This window comes from Perna viridis, chromosome 8 (assembly GCF_037379345.1).
Source record: "Perna viridis isolate PV_CMFRI_1.1 ecotype Kerala chromosome 8, ASM3737934v1, whole genome shotgun sequence".
Classification (NCBI taxonomy): Eukaryota; Metazoa; Mollusca; class Bivalvia; order Mytilida; family Mytilidae; genus Perna; species Perna viridis.
In genome coordinates this window covers 29,476,533-29,489,321 of record NC_142452.1, presented here as the reverse complement: position 1 = coordinate 29,489,321, position 12,789 = coordinate 29,476,533, and the positions used below count along the sequence as shown (strand labels likewise).

The following is a 12,789-nucleotide window of genomic DNA, read 5'->3' as shown; positions in this document are numbered from 1 at the left end:
GTTTAAGTGCAATATAAGGAATAAGACATCAGGCGTCGATTTCACAAAAAGTGGTAAGTATAAAATTGATAGTAAATAATGACGTCATTATGCTATTTTAGGTTTTGACGTCATTACTTACAATCAACTTTACACTTTTTGTGAAATCGACATCCGGGTATTAGAGATTTTTAATTTTGTGTTTAATCATTTGGTTGCTATCTTACAGGCCATGTAGGTAGTCTTAGAGTCGGAAAAGAGATTGTCATGTTCGGAATGAACACAATCAAAGAGGAATATAGAGGAAAGGGCATTGGCAGCAAAATATTTAAACGTTTATTGGAAACTCCAGCAGGCACAAACACTGGCTGCAATTATTTAATAAATTGAGTAACATTTTACGAACAGTTTGGTTTCAAGGTCAAATCGTTTCCGCTGAGCGTTTATCAAGGACCGGTGAAAAAATCCTTCATAAGCAACATTCCAACAGGTGACTTCCAAATTGTTAAAATGAAAGATATCGACTTCAACGACGTCATTGTCTATGATGCTTCCGTAAGTACTGTAGAGCGCCCCGAATATCTTACAAATGTAGCACAGAATAAGCGTGCAAAAGGTTATGTAGCTATTAAATCTGAACAAGTAGTTGGTTATGGAATGGTTCGGCCTGCGGTTTTTGCGTTCAAGATGTTTCCACTCTATGCAGATGATAAAAATATCGCAAAGGCTCTCTTTTGTCATCTTTCATGGCTCATTCCAAATGAAGAGCATCTGATGTTCGTAAGCCCGACGAAAATGATCAGTTAAATGAAATAATTGTTGGAAACGGATTTAAAAAGACTTTCTCAATGATGCGATTATACAACAAGCATGACATTCCAATAGACTTAAAAAGGGTTTACTCACTTGCATGTATTGATTTTGGTATTGTCTGAACATAGTTGTATGACACCCGCACCGATCCTAGGCGGTTTTAAACAGCAGTTTGAATTAAAAGAATCTAAACGATGTATTAATCTTGCTTTCTCTCCGCCATAAATATGTCAATGATATAGCACGTGTCATTACCTGTTATTATTTAGAATTTTAATGAATTCTGTTAAACTTTTTTTGCGATAAACATGTGTCTGCTACTTTCAAGATATGCGCCAAAAATATAATTCGAGAAAGTTATACATTACGCTTTGAAAACTTACCTTTTCTCAGGGCAGGAAATTACCCATGATTTCGAGTCTTTAAATCGGGCATAATCACTAGTCCCTTTCATTGAATTTAAAATAAAAGAAAAGTTCATTGAATGCATGTATCTTCAAATCTGCTAATTCTACTGCGGGAGAAAGTAGGTTGTATAAGCGTAGTTAGAGAGGTTAGTGACAGATTTTCTACGTCAATATATAATTGAGAGGAATTAAGTAAGTGTACTTTTCGTAGAACAGCAACGATTCAAAACACAAATGCACGGAATTTGAAACAGAAAAATGTCTCGCGGAACCACATTTAATTACGTCCAATAATTTGACTAAAAGATGTTTTCAGTACCGTTTAGTACATGATATTCTGAACAAATGTAGATCGAATTTCTTTTATATGAATGCACTGCATACTAGTAAAAAAGTAGAATTAATTGTAGTTTGGAAACAAAAAACCAAAAAACAAAAAACAAAAACAAAAAACAAAAAAAAAAAAGAAAAGAAAAGAAAAGAAAAACAAAAAAAAAGAAGAAAAAAAAAAAAATGCAAATGCTTCTTATATGTACGCTTCTGTTATTTGACATAACGAGATTATGTATGATGTATACATGTATGTCTAAGAGACAACAATCCCACCGGGATGAAAATGTCAGCCCAAGGCCATCCATTTGTCTTCAATGAACGACGGTGAAATTCCCATACCACAGGGCAGGCTACAATTGGCCCTCCTCATTGTACACAGGTACACCGAAAGATTTTCTCCTATATAATCAAGTGACAAAAAAACTAAAAATGAAAACAAAACAAAACATGCAGAGGCCAGAAATTCCTGACTTGGAACAGTTCCAAAACACGCGGCGGGGTTAAAGTACTTTGGCGTGATAACAACCTTACTCCGTTAAAATCTTGCCACGGTGGAAAAAAAAATGACACAATTAAACTCATCTAAAATCAGTTCCAAAAGGTGCGAGTCAACGGAAATAAAAAAGAAACTGAATATAAATTATACAAATGAACAAGTACAAACTAAGGACTACTAGCAGTTATCATGCCAGCTCCAGACCACTCTGGAGTTTAAACCTACAAAAAATTGTGTCCCCCATCGTTTGTAAATTCCCGATTCTTCCGATGCGGGGTTGAATATCACGGTACATCATAATTCACTCAACCCACGTCATGCCAAAAATTGGTTTAAAGTAATGTGTTTTAATTTCTATGTAAAAACCCTATGAGCTAATCAATGTTAATACCAAAAAATGCTATCCTTAACGATTTCGCAATATCATAACTATATCCCTTACGAATAAGCCCATTCAAAGGTTTAGGTAACTTATCGGGTGAGTATCGAGTTTTCCGTGCTTTGTGTAGGATATTACTCTACAACAAAGGGTGAGAGATACCCACTTTAATCCTAAACAAGTAGACCTGCATTTGATAATGAGTTTCTTGTGTCGGTTTAAAAATCTGTATTTTTTACCAGCTTGTGATAACGAAAAACCTTTAATTTCTCGGTAAAATAAATATTCCTTTTTTAAATCCAAAATAAGTCTGTTCTGTGAATTAAAACACACACACACACACACACACACACACACACACACACACACACACACACACACACACACACACACACACACACACACACACGCACGCACGCACGCACGCACGCAAAATCCAAAATATTGAATACAACCTTTGCGGCCACAAGGATATATGGGTAGTACCAAAACATTGAATCATTCAAATCTGAAAATAGTTTAGAGAAGCTGTAAGAAATTTGTGCATTCCTTAATTCACTACAGAAGTTTCATGGTCGTCATCATGAACTCGTGAATGGTTATGGTGTATCCATCTGCACCATGAAAACTGATTTGTTCCACGTGTCATAGTTTTCCCCATCTGTTTTCGACTACCCCGGACTTGACTTTTTATGAGCAACTCGGCTGATGTTTCTAGAAAAGCAGAGGACGCTTACCCTGCCGGTGCAGCTGGTCCATGCTCCTAGTTTTTAGTGGAGTCTAAGTTGCTCATTTGCTTTTTTTACTTTGTATGTATGATTTTAGTTACTTTATGGTCTTTGTTGTGTATGTCTGTTTTCCATGTCTGGTCTTCGTCCCTGGATTACATTCTTAACGAGCAAAGGAAAACTATGGCCCGTTGAATAAATCAGTTTTCATGGTGCAGATGGATACACCATAACGATCCACGAGTTCATGATGACGACCATAAAACTTCTGTAGTGATGACTTCAATCTTGTAGCAACATAACACTGTTCCAGAAGCCTATTTGTTAGAGTTCTAGCGCGATACAAAAAGTCTGCGTAGTTTCGGCAAGATCTTGCATATGAGTTGTGATACGAACACTCCATACGCAGGTGCTGAAGGGATGTTGCCACAGATGGAAGGAAAGTTGACAATTCTGAATGACGACGTGAAGAAGTAACAAACGAATCGTTATGCAAGATCACTGGCTGAAAACATGACAAGTCTGACCGCAATACATGTACCAGAGTTGAATACCGCCTATCTATTCAGAGTTAAACATGTATCTCGCTTTACGCCAATTTATTACAACCCAAATATCAGATATTATAATTTTTTTTTGGGTAAAAACGAGAACAAACAAAATTTGGAAAGAAGACCAAGCAAATTGGACAGCAAAAGAAGAAATAGATCAGAGACAAAGAAACAAGTGGACGAAAACATAACAACATACCAAAACCAAAGGATTAAAAGTAAAGATCCCGAACCTCAGTTAGACTTTGGGATTTGGAGAGAGGGTTGTGGTAGATCTTTACTTTTCTTTCTTAAGTCTTTATATTGTAGCCATTAGGAATATTTTCTCTTCCATTTAAGACTTGTTGTAATTCTTAATTTATTTAATTTGTACTCGACATTGATTTTTCTGTATTTTAGCTCACCTAGCGACATGACCATCAATTGGCCTCCGTCGTCAAAAGCTTCAACAATTTTTACGAACTTCCAACCGAAACAATTTGATATAATTCAATTAAACTTGGTATGCTATGGCATTTATACATTTTTGTAGTTTTGGGTATTTGCATTAAACCTAAAGTAGGCAGCTTTAAAAATTGACTGCATTATCATACAGAATACAAAACCTTTCATCAGCCAACATTTTTATAAATACATTGCTTATCAGAGTTATTGGCTATAAAAAAGCAATTATTTTGATGGTTTTTTGGGGGGTTTTTTAAATTTTTTTTACTATTTTCATGCTATTATTTAATCAACACCTTTTTTTCTGAAATAACCAGTACAAATGTATAATCAAAATGGTTTGAATTTTCTTAGGGTATCCTGACCGGAACTGATATTTATCTTTGTTTATCTGTGGATTATCATGGTCGCTGTTACTAAAAATAAACTACACCAATAATATTATGACTCGTTTGCAAATGTTTGACACGGTGTAATCTTACTTTACATATTTGTTTCTAATGATTAAGAAACCAATGTGGGAAAAACTTCTGTTTTGGACGTTCTTTTATTTTTTTTTCTTTTATTATATCAACTCAACAGGAGCCAGTGTTTTTTGTAACTTATAGGGTATTGACCTTACAACCTTCTACACATGTTCAGTTCTTGTGTTGTTCGGCTGGCTCAGTGGGTACCGGAATGATGCAAGTATAGGGAACTTTTTAGATCATAAACGTTGTGTTCCAATGTATTAAATGTAACGTAAATTTTAATTTCAAATTATCCAGAGGAATATATATCAGGATCTTTAGAAGCTCTAGCTTAAAATTACATCTTGTTTAATGATCAATCAATTGATCCTGATTTAGGTGATAAAAGGTATGATTATTCTTCAGTAAATTATTTCCCTTGTTGCTATTTTTAATTTGTTGCAATCAAGTTTTAAAAAATGTGAACCCATTCTGACTTTTACCAAACCCTTTAAGTTCATTTGTGAAAAAAGTTAGTACCTATCTTCTCGTTTCGGTTTTATAATAAAAACAACTATAGAACCTTACTCAGTGATGGAAAGAAGGTACATTAATTTTCTAGTGCAAACATATTTTTTGAAGACCCTATCCAAATTTTTTACAGTCAGGTGTATCGAAAACTCTTTAATAAGTGCGTGTTATAATTGTCTTGATTTCTTGAATTGTGACCAAAATGGATTTTGATTTATGAAATATCAAGAAATATCCCCTTCGATAAGTTATCTAAACTGCGAATTTCAATTTTCCGGATACAGTTTCTGAAAAAATAAATGGCGCAATAATTCCAGACTTTAAATTATCTATATATTTTAAAACGATATTTTAAATCAACCTTTGTAATGTTAAGACTATTATTTTACTTTACATTAAATAAGAACTGTTCATCTCATTTGTCAAATGAATGCAATATTTCCACTTATAATTACAAAACCATTATCATTTTTATAAATAATATTATAATTTTTAATTTCCTAAATATTTAGTAACATTCTCATATTACATATTCTTTATTGAGTTCACCTAATCTTTTGAACAAAACCGTACGTATTGAATCGTAAACAAAATCACTCGACTTTACACCTATGTACATGTCTTACCTGTAACTAAAAACCGTAACTGTATAGTTTATCATTTAACATTACATGATAAAGAATGTTTATCACTCAGCTGTACAATTTATACTGTAAGAATTTATCCATTATAATTGTTCAACCTTTTATTTTGATCGTTAATATATTCGTCTGTGGTTTTCAAAACTTTTTAACATCATGAAAAACTATTTTCTTATAGGTTAAATAATTGGAAAGAGTGAATAACCAAATATGATAACGAGTGCCGAAGAACGCCTAGATTTAACGAATGTGTCTGCGCACGAGTTAAATCTTCATATATTCTCGGCACGATAACCAATTAATTATCCTATCTATAATATAAATTTTAAATTCTGTGAATGACACATTGATATGTGTATTGTGACGTTTTTGTGGGAGCAATCCGAGATAGAAATTACCGAATTTATTTCAGAGTGTGAGTTATCGATATTTTTTTCTCTGGGAACATTCTGTAAATCACTGCTATCTATACAATAAATACCATTTACTTACGTTCTCGTCGGAGTTTTTTGATTTTTTGTGTATTAATTAGTACTATGACATAAGATTATTGTACTTCATTAAAAGTTTAGTAATGGTTAAGGCGAAGGCAACATGAAAAGTATCATTTCGTATCCATTTTACATTGGCTGAGTAATGGTTCTCTGATCAGTATACTGACCTACGGAGTTGCCATAGATTAATGTAACCAGCGTGTACCTACTTTCATGCTTATATACGAATCACCACATAAAAATTCTTTGGAATTAATTAAAGTCATAAAAGATGCTGCTTTAAAATTGTATCTAAAGTATGATCTCATTTTCAAATCACGCCAATTTATTTAAGGAGGTAGACCTAGAGTAAGGGACATCACATTTGGTGGCTTCAATTTATTAGTTGTTATTCTAATCAAATAATCTGTTATCTGTAATTAGTTTACAATTTTCGATTTTGGAAAACAGACATACACAACAAAGAACATAAAGTAACTAAAATCATACATACAAAATAACAAAAGCAAATGAGCATCTCGGACTTGTGTACCGGTAGGATAAGCGTCCTCTGCTTTTCATATTAACATATCTCTTTCGTAAAACATCTATACCCCCTGGCTGTTCAATTAAAGAATGCATGAGGTTGTATGACTTCAATTTATATGAGTAAATGTAACTTGATTCAAAAATCATTATCGTTCGTATAACTTAACGGAATATTTGTTATCGTAAGTATTATGGTTATTATCCGTAAACACTTGGAACTAATCGTAACAATTCAAATTGTACTCCCAATATTTTTAACAATAATGTAAGCATTTGTAAAGTGCTTGTATTTAGTCGCTATAAATCCTGAATTGTCCATATATAGCATTCATTCTTAGTAAATCGTAAAGTGATATATCATACTCGTAAACAATCGTTAATCACTCGTAAAAATGGCTCATTCGCATTGATTCGTGTTAGTTTTTATAATATTTTCAATTTTAGAGACTCGAAAGGATTCAAAAACTGTAAACGTCTTAATTTTTGTGGTGTAAAAAGTTTTGCTATTAACGCACTGGACAAATACGAGGACAAAGGAGTAATCAAGGGAACAAGGTTATAGCGGTAATCAAAAGAATGTAATCCAGGGACAAAGACCAGACATTAAAAACAGATAAACGCAACAAAGAACATTAAGTAACTGAAATCATACATACAAAGTAACAAAAGCAAACTCGGACTCCACTAAAAACTGGGAGCATGGACCAAGATCACCGGTAGGGTAAGCGTCTTCTGCTTTTCTAGAAACTACCGTCGAGTTGCTCATAAAAAGTCAAGTCCGGGTTAGACAAACGAGGAAAGGAAAACTATGACCCGTTGAATAAATCAGTTTTCATGGTGCAGATGGATACACCATAACGATCCACTAAAATAGGAACAGCGAAATTGGTTTATTGACAGTATGATGAACTATTCGATAAGTACATGAAATTATTAAAACACAAAAAAAACCTAAAATCCAAAAAGTTTAGATAAAAGGGAACCTAAAGTCAACAACAAAACACTTTTGCGATAAAATCCCTTTGTAAAATTCCAAAGTCTTGTAAAATTGATATTTAACAAAGAAATACTGAAACCTTTTTTTTTATATTCAGACTAACAAAATGGATTTAAAATACGAAATAATACAGGTGAAACGGTCTGATACTGATGCCGTATATGATCTTGTAAACACCATCGATTGGAATATCGAAGAATCCCTCCTTGAGTGTGTGTTCGACACGGATCCAAGTGGACTCGTTGTTGTTGTTAAAGATGATGGTGAAATCATAGGTATCATATCATACATATCTGTAATTAAACCTTCTCAGAATCTTACATTATTGATATAAACATACCTCAATCAGTCAAGGTAGTAATTTTTAATTTGAATTGTAAAAATTTAAGAGGCTCAAAGCCTAGATTACTTGAAATTATTGTCATATTAAACTCTTTAAATCATCATTTATTTATCATCAAAACATTAGTGAAATATATAAAAATTCAGCAACTTTAATGTTCTGGATAACAAGAAAAAAAACCTGGAAAAATCGTCAACATTTTCAGGGGATACCACGTGCACTCCGTTAAAAATAAACAGATTTTATGTTTATTATACAGAACATGTATCCTACGAGGATGAATGACCCGGCCAACGAAAGATATATTTTAATATAGCCTAGCTGGCCGAGTGGTCCAGGCCGCTGGACCTTGTGCAGGCGGCGTTAACATATATGTCACAGCGGTACGAGTTCGAGTCCCGCGGAGGGAACGACCAAAAATTTGCATCGCAAATTTGACAGTTCTAACACCGTTGAGAATTTTTCAGACCTCTCTCTCTCTCTCTCTCTCTCTCTCTCTCTCTCTCTCTTTCTCTATATATATATATATATATATATATTGATCCCTATGGCTTTGGTTGCCATGTTTTGCCCTTGATCTATATAATACATACAGTTTTCAAAGTTGATACCCAAAGGATGCTGGTGAACATGATAGTGAACACTGAGTGGATTCAGAGTAGAAATATTTAAAAAAAAAAAAAAAAAGTTAACGACAAGCTAAAAACCAGGTGAGCCAAGACCATACGAATGACGCAACTCATATGAAGCATCGTATGGGGCCAAATAGTAAAGCTCCTTATGAATTCAATTTTTACATCTACTATATTTTTTTCCTTTTCCTTAATTTGGAGTCCTTGGTTAGCCATGCCAACCTTTTTGTAAATCTCTAGATTTTTGAATGAACATGTTTAATATTTCGACATATAAAATACAAAATACCAATCAAATATAAATTTGAACATTTTCTCGGGTGACTTTTCATCAACTGTGTTTTAGCACAACCAATTCATCGAAAGAACATGATAAAAAATTAATTATTAAGTAGTCATAAAAAACATATCTCAAAAGGAAAGCAAAGAATGCAACAAGATTTTAATTCTTAATTCAATACAAGGATGGAAACACCAAGATTTTTAGGTTTTTAATATAATGTGACGTTGTAATATTACTTGAGTGCTATCTTGTAGGTCATGTTTCTAGTCTTACAAACGGAAAAGACGTTGCCATGTTTGGAATGAACATAATCAAAGAGGAATACAGAGAGAAGGGTATTGGCAGCAAAATGTTTAAATATTTGATGGAAATTACAGAAGGCAAAAACATCGGTTGCAACTCCTTACTGGATCGAGTAACATTTTACCAGCAGTTTGGTTTCAATGTCCAATCATTTGCGCTGAATTTATATGAAGGCCCGGTAAATAAATCCTTTATAAGTAACATCCCAACAGATGACTTTGAAATTTTTAAAATGACAGATATTGACTTCAAAGACGTAATCGCATATGATGCTTCTGTAAATACTGTAGTGCGTCCTGAGTTTCTTACAAATTTAGCACTGAATGAGCGTGCTAATGGTTTTGTAGCTCTAAAATCTAGAGAAATAGTCGGTTGTGGTATTGTTCGGCCTGCACTTTTTTGGTTTTAAGATGCACCCGCTCTATGCTGACGATAAAGATATTGCAAAGGCTCTCTTTTGTCATCTAATCATCTAACATCTCAGATTCCAATTGAAGAAGAACTGATGTACGCATGTCCAGACAAAAATAACAACGCCAATGATATTGTTATTGCAAACGCCTTTAAAAAGACGCACTCAATGATACGAATTTACAATAAGAACGAGATTCCAGTTGACATTAAAAGGGTCTACTCACTTGCATGTCTTGACTTCGGAAAAGTCTAAACGTGGATGATTTTCTGGTCAGTATAAAATAAGAATTACAAGTTTCTAATCTGTTAATCTTGCTTCCATCGTGATAAATGTGAAAAAAGCAGCATTTGTCGTTACATGTATCTGTTGAAAATGAGATTTTTCATCAGTATAGTAAAACGTAAGTTTGTTTTAGCGGAATACTTTCAAGGTCGTTTAATAAGCTAAACATGGAAAAAAATATGTTACAGAAGAAAATTTGAAACTAATAACAGCGAATACTTTATTTGATAAAAGCCAAGAAAAATATAAGCAACTATCATGACTTGAAATGAAAGGACAATTGCCTTATTAGTGTCCATAGTTGCCTGTTTTTTTTTAAGAGTAACCAAGGGAACCAAGATTGGAGGAAAATATGAAGAGTTGTGATGGAATAACATTTGTTTTGCAGTTTGTTTTGCAGTCCTAAAAAATTCAAAATCTGTAAAACACTAATGATATCACAAGGTTTAACTTCTTTATTCTGGATTTGACTTCCTATTTCGATAATTTTCGGGGTAATTCTTGTACACATTTATTTTTTAATTTAGATCTTCCTATACATGCTTGTCTAAAGCTGCTGATGGAAGATTACACTTTAAGATACGTATACAGTATATTGTAATTTTGAACATTAATGTGATTGGTATTTAGAATTTGTTCATAGTGGACAAGAGATTTTAGGCATAGAAGCATTTCATATAATGGCTGATATATATAGTTATATGTTAAAATATAACTAGATCAGAATATGTATGGTGAATATATATGTTACACGACAAACAACGCTTAGCTTAACAATTGTTTAATTAATTGATTGAATGAAGTTTTACGTCCAATGACAAACATTTGAAATATTCAAGGACGAGCATGTTTGAATAGTCATGTAAGCATCACTGAAAAACAAGCATGTATTGGAATATTCATGCTGTGGCAGAAGATCAACTTGAAACTAGAAATAATCAATGCCTCGTGATGACAGATTTGCCATTACATTGTACATTCAAACATAAAAAATAACAAGATTGACCACAATACGAGAAATTGATGCCGACCATCAACCACACGCAAGTTTTCACAATCCGTTATATGAGATTTTTTTTGTGAAACCCAAATAACCATGGTCAATGCAATATTGAGTTCAAAACAAACAGCAACAAACGAATAAACACAAGCAAATAAAAGATTTACAAGCCTTTATAAGATGACCATAGTGAATATTTATGAGAGTTAGAGCATTTATCGGATGTAAGAGTACTTAAGAATTTATGAGTAATATCAAATTTTAGAGTATTTATGAGTTATTGCTTCGCTTCCAGATGCAAAACATTCACTTTCACATGATATACATGCAAACATGAATTAATTAAATTACGTACTTGCAATCAGAAGCTGCGACTCAAAAATAGTAATTTATAACATGGCATTTTATTGGTCAATCTCTGATAACCAATACAGGAACGATTTAACAATTCCGATCTGATAAACAAAACTCAATCAATTATGAACTTATTAACTGTGTATGTCAGTTTCTCGTGCAATCTGATTAAATGACACGATGTGACATGAGCCAAGAAGGGTAGCGTAATTAAAGGTTTGACATTAATTAGATTGTCCCTCATGAAAAAAAGGATAAAATGTGAACATTAATTTACAAATTGTATGAAAAAAGTCAAACTTCCCAAATTGTTACAAAAATGTCAAACTTGGTATATTAAATATGCAGACGACTTCAATGTTCATAAACTTTTAAATTTAAACTGGTGTGTAATAACATTAATTAGGTATCCCAGAAAAATAAACAGTTTAATAAATGACTATGTACTGCATGAAATGCATTCAAAAAACGTTTGTAGTGCAAAATTATTTTAACCGAATGACGAATGATCTATAAATAGAAATACACATAAAAGTCTCTTGTCTGGGTTAAATGACACGGACATGCATGTTGACCTCTATATATATATAGCAGAGGTATGAAATGCAGTATTTATTATCTAATAAGAATTGATGAAGTTGAACTCTTGTATGTCGTTTCGTACAGTATTTAAAAAGAGGCTTCCACAAAGAATTATCAAAAGAAAATGCTTTTATAAAAGCGAGTTGCGAGAACACTTTGCCGATATAAAACATTCGCGTTAGATAAAGAAGGATTTCCGAACAACATCCTTTTTCTCAATGTTATGCTATCACAAGACTTGAATTTATATCGTGCGTCATGTTATCATGAAAAAGACGTCTCTTCCGACATTGGTGTTCAGAGATTGTCCAATAAAATGCCATGTTAAAAGTGTTGTGTCAACGTGTCACAGTTTTCATTTCATCTTTCGCTTACCTCGGACTTGACTTTTTATAAGCAGCTCGACAGATGTTTCTAGAAAAGCAGAGCAGGACGCCTACCCTACCGGTGCACCTGGTCCATGCTCCCAGTTTTTAATAGAGTCCGAGTTGCTCATTTACTTTTGTACATTTTATTTTGGTAATTTTTTATCTTTGTAGTGTGCGCCTGCTACTATGTTTGGTCTTTGTCCCTAAATTCATTTGATTTCCGCTAGAATCTTGGTTCCTTTGAGTACTCTTTTTACTTAAATAAGTAAAACCGAGCTTATATTTACGACTACGCCGAAATTTGGTGTTTGTCGTTGTCCTATATTTCACAGCTCAGATACTATTGCTACTAATACATATGTACCATCAACACCAGGGGTCTTTTGTTCACCTTGTCATTAATCTGAACTAGTAACTAAAATACCTTAATCAAATGATTGAAATTAATTATGTAATA

General features: G+C 33.1%; 1 protein-coding gene across 1 annotated transcript; it reads left to right on the top strand.

Moving 5' to 3' along the window:
* Positions 1-5,744: 5,744 nt before the first annotated feature.
* On the top strand, positions 5,745-10,042 carry LOC148610149 (uncharacterized). The gene is made up of 3 exons (XM_088542252.1): positions 5,745-5,822; positions 7,868-8,045; positions 9,283-10,042. Exons 2-3 carry the CDS (start codon positions 7,877-7,879, stop codon positions 9,738-9,740), a joined length of 627 nt encoding a protein of 208 aa, XP_088398378.1. The 5' UTR covers positions 5,745-5,822; positions 7,868-7,876; the 3' UTR covers positions 9,741-10,042.
* Positions 10,043-12,789: the final 2,747 nt, after the last annotated feature.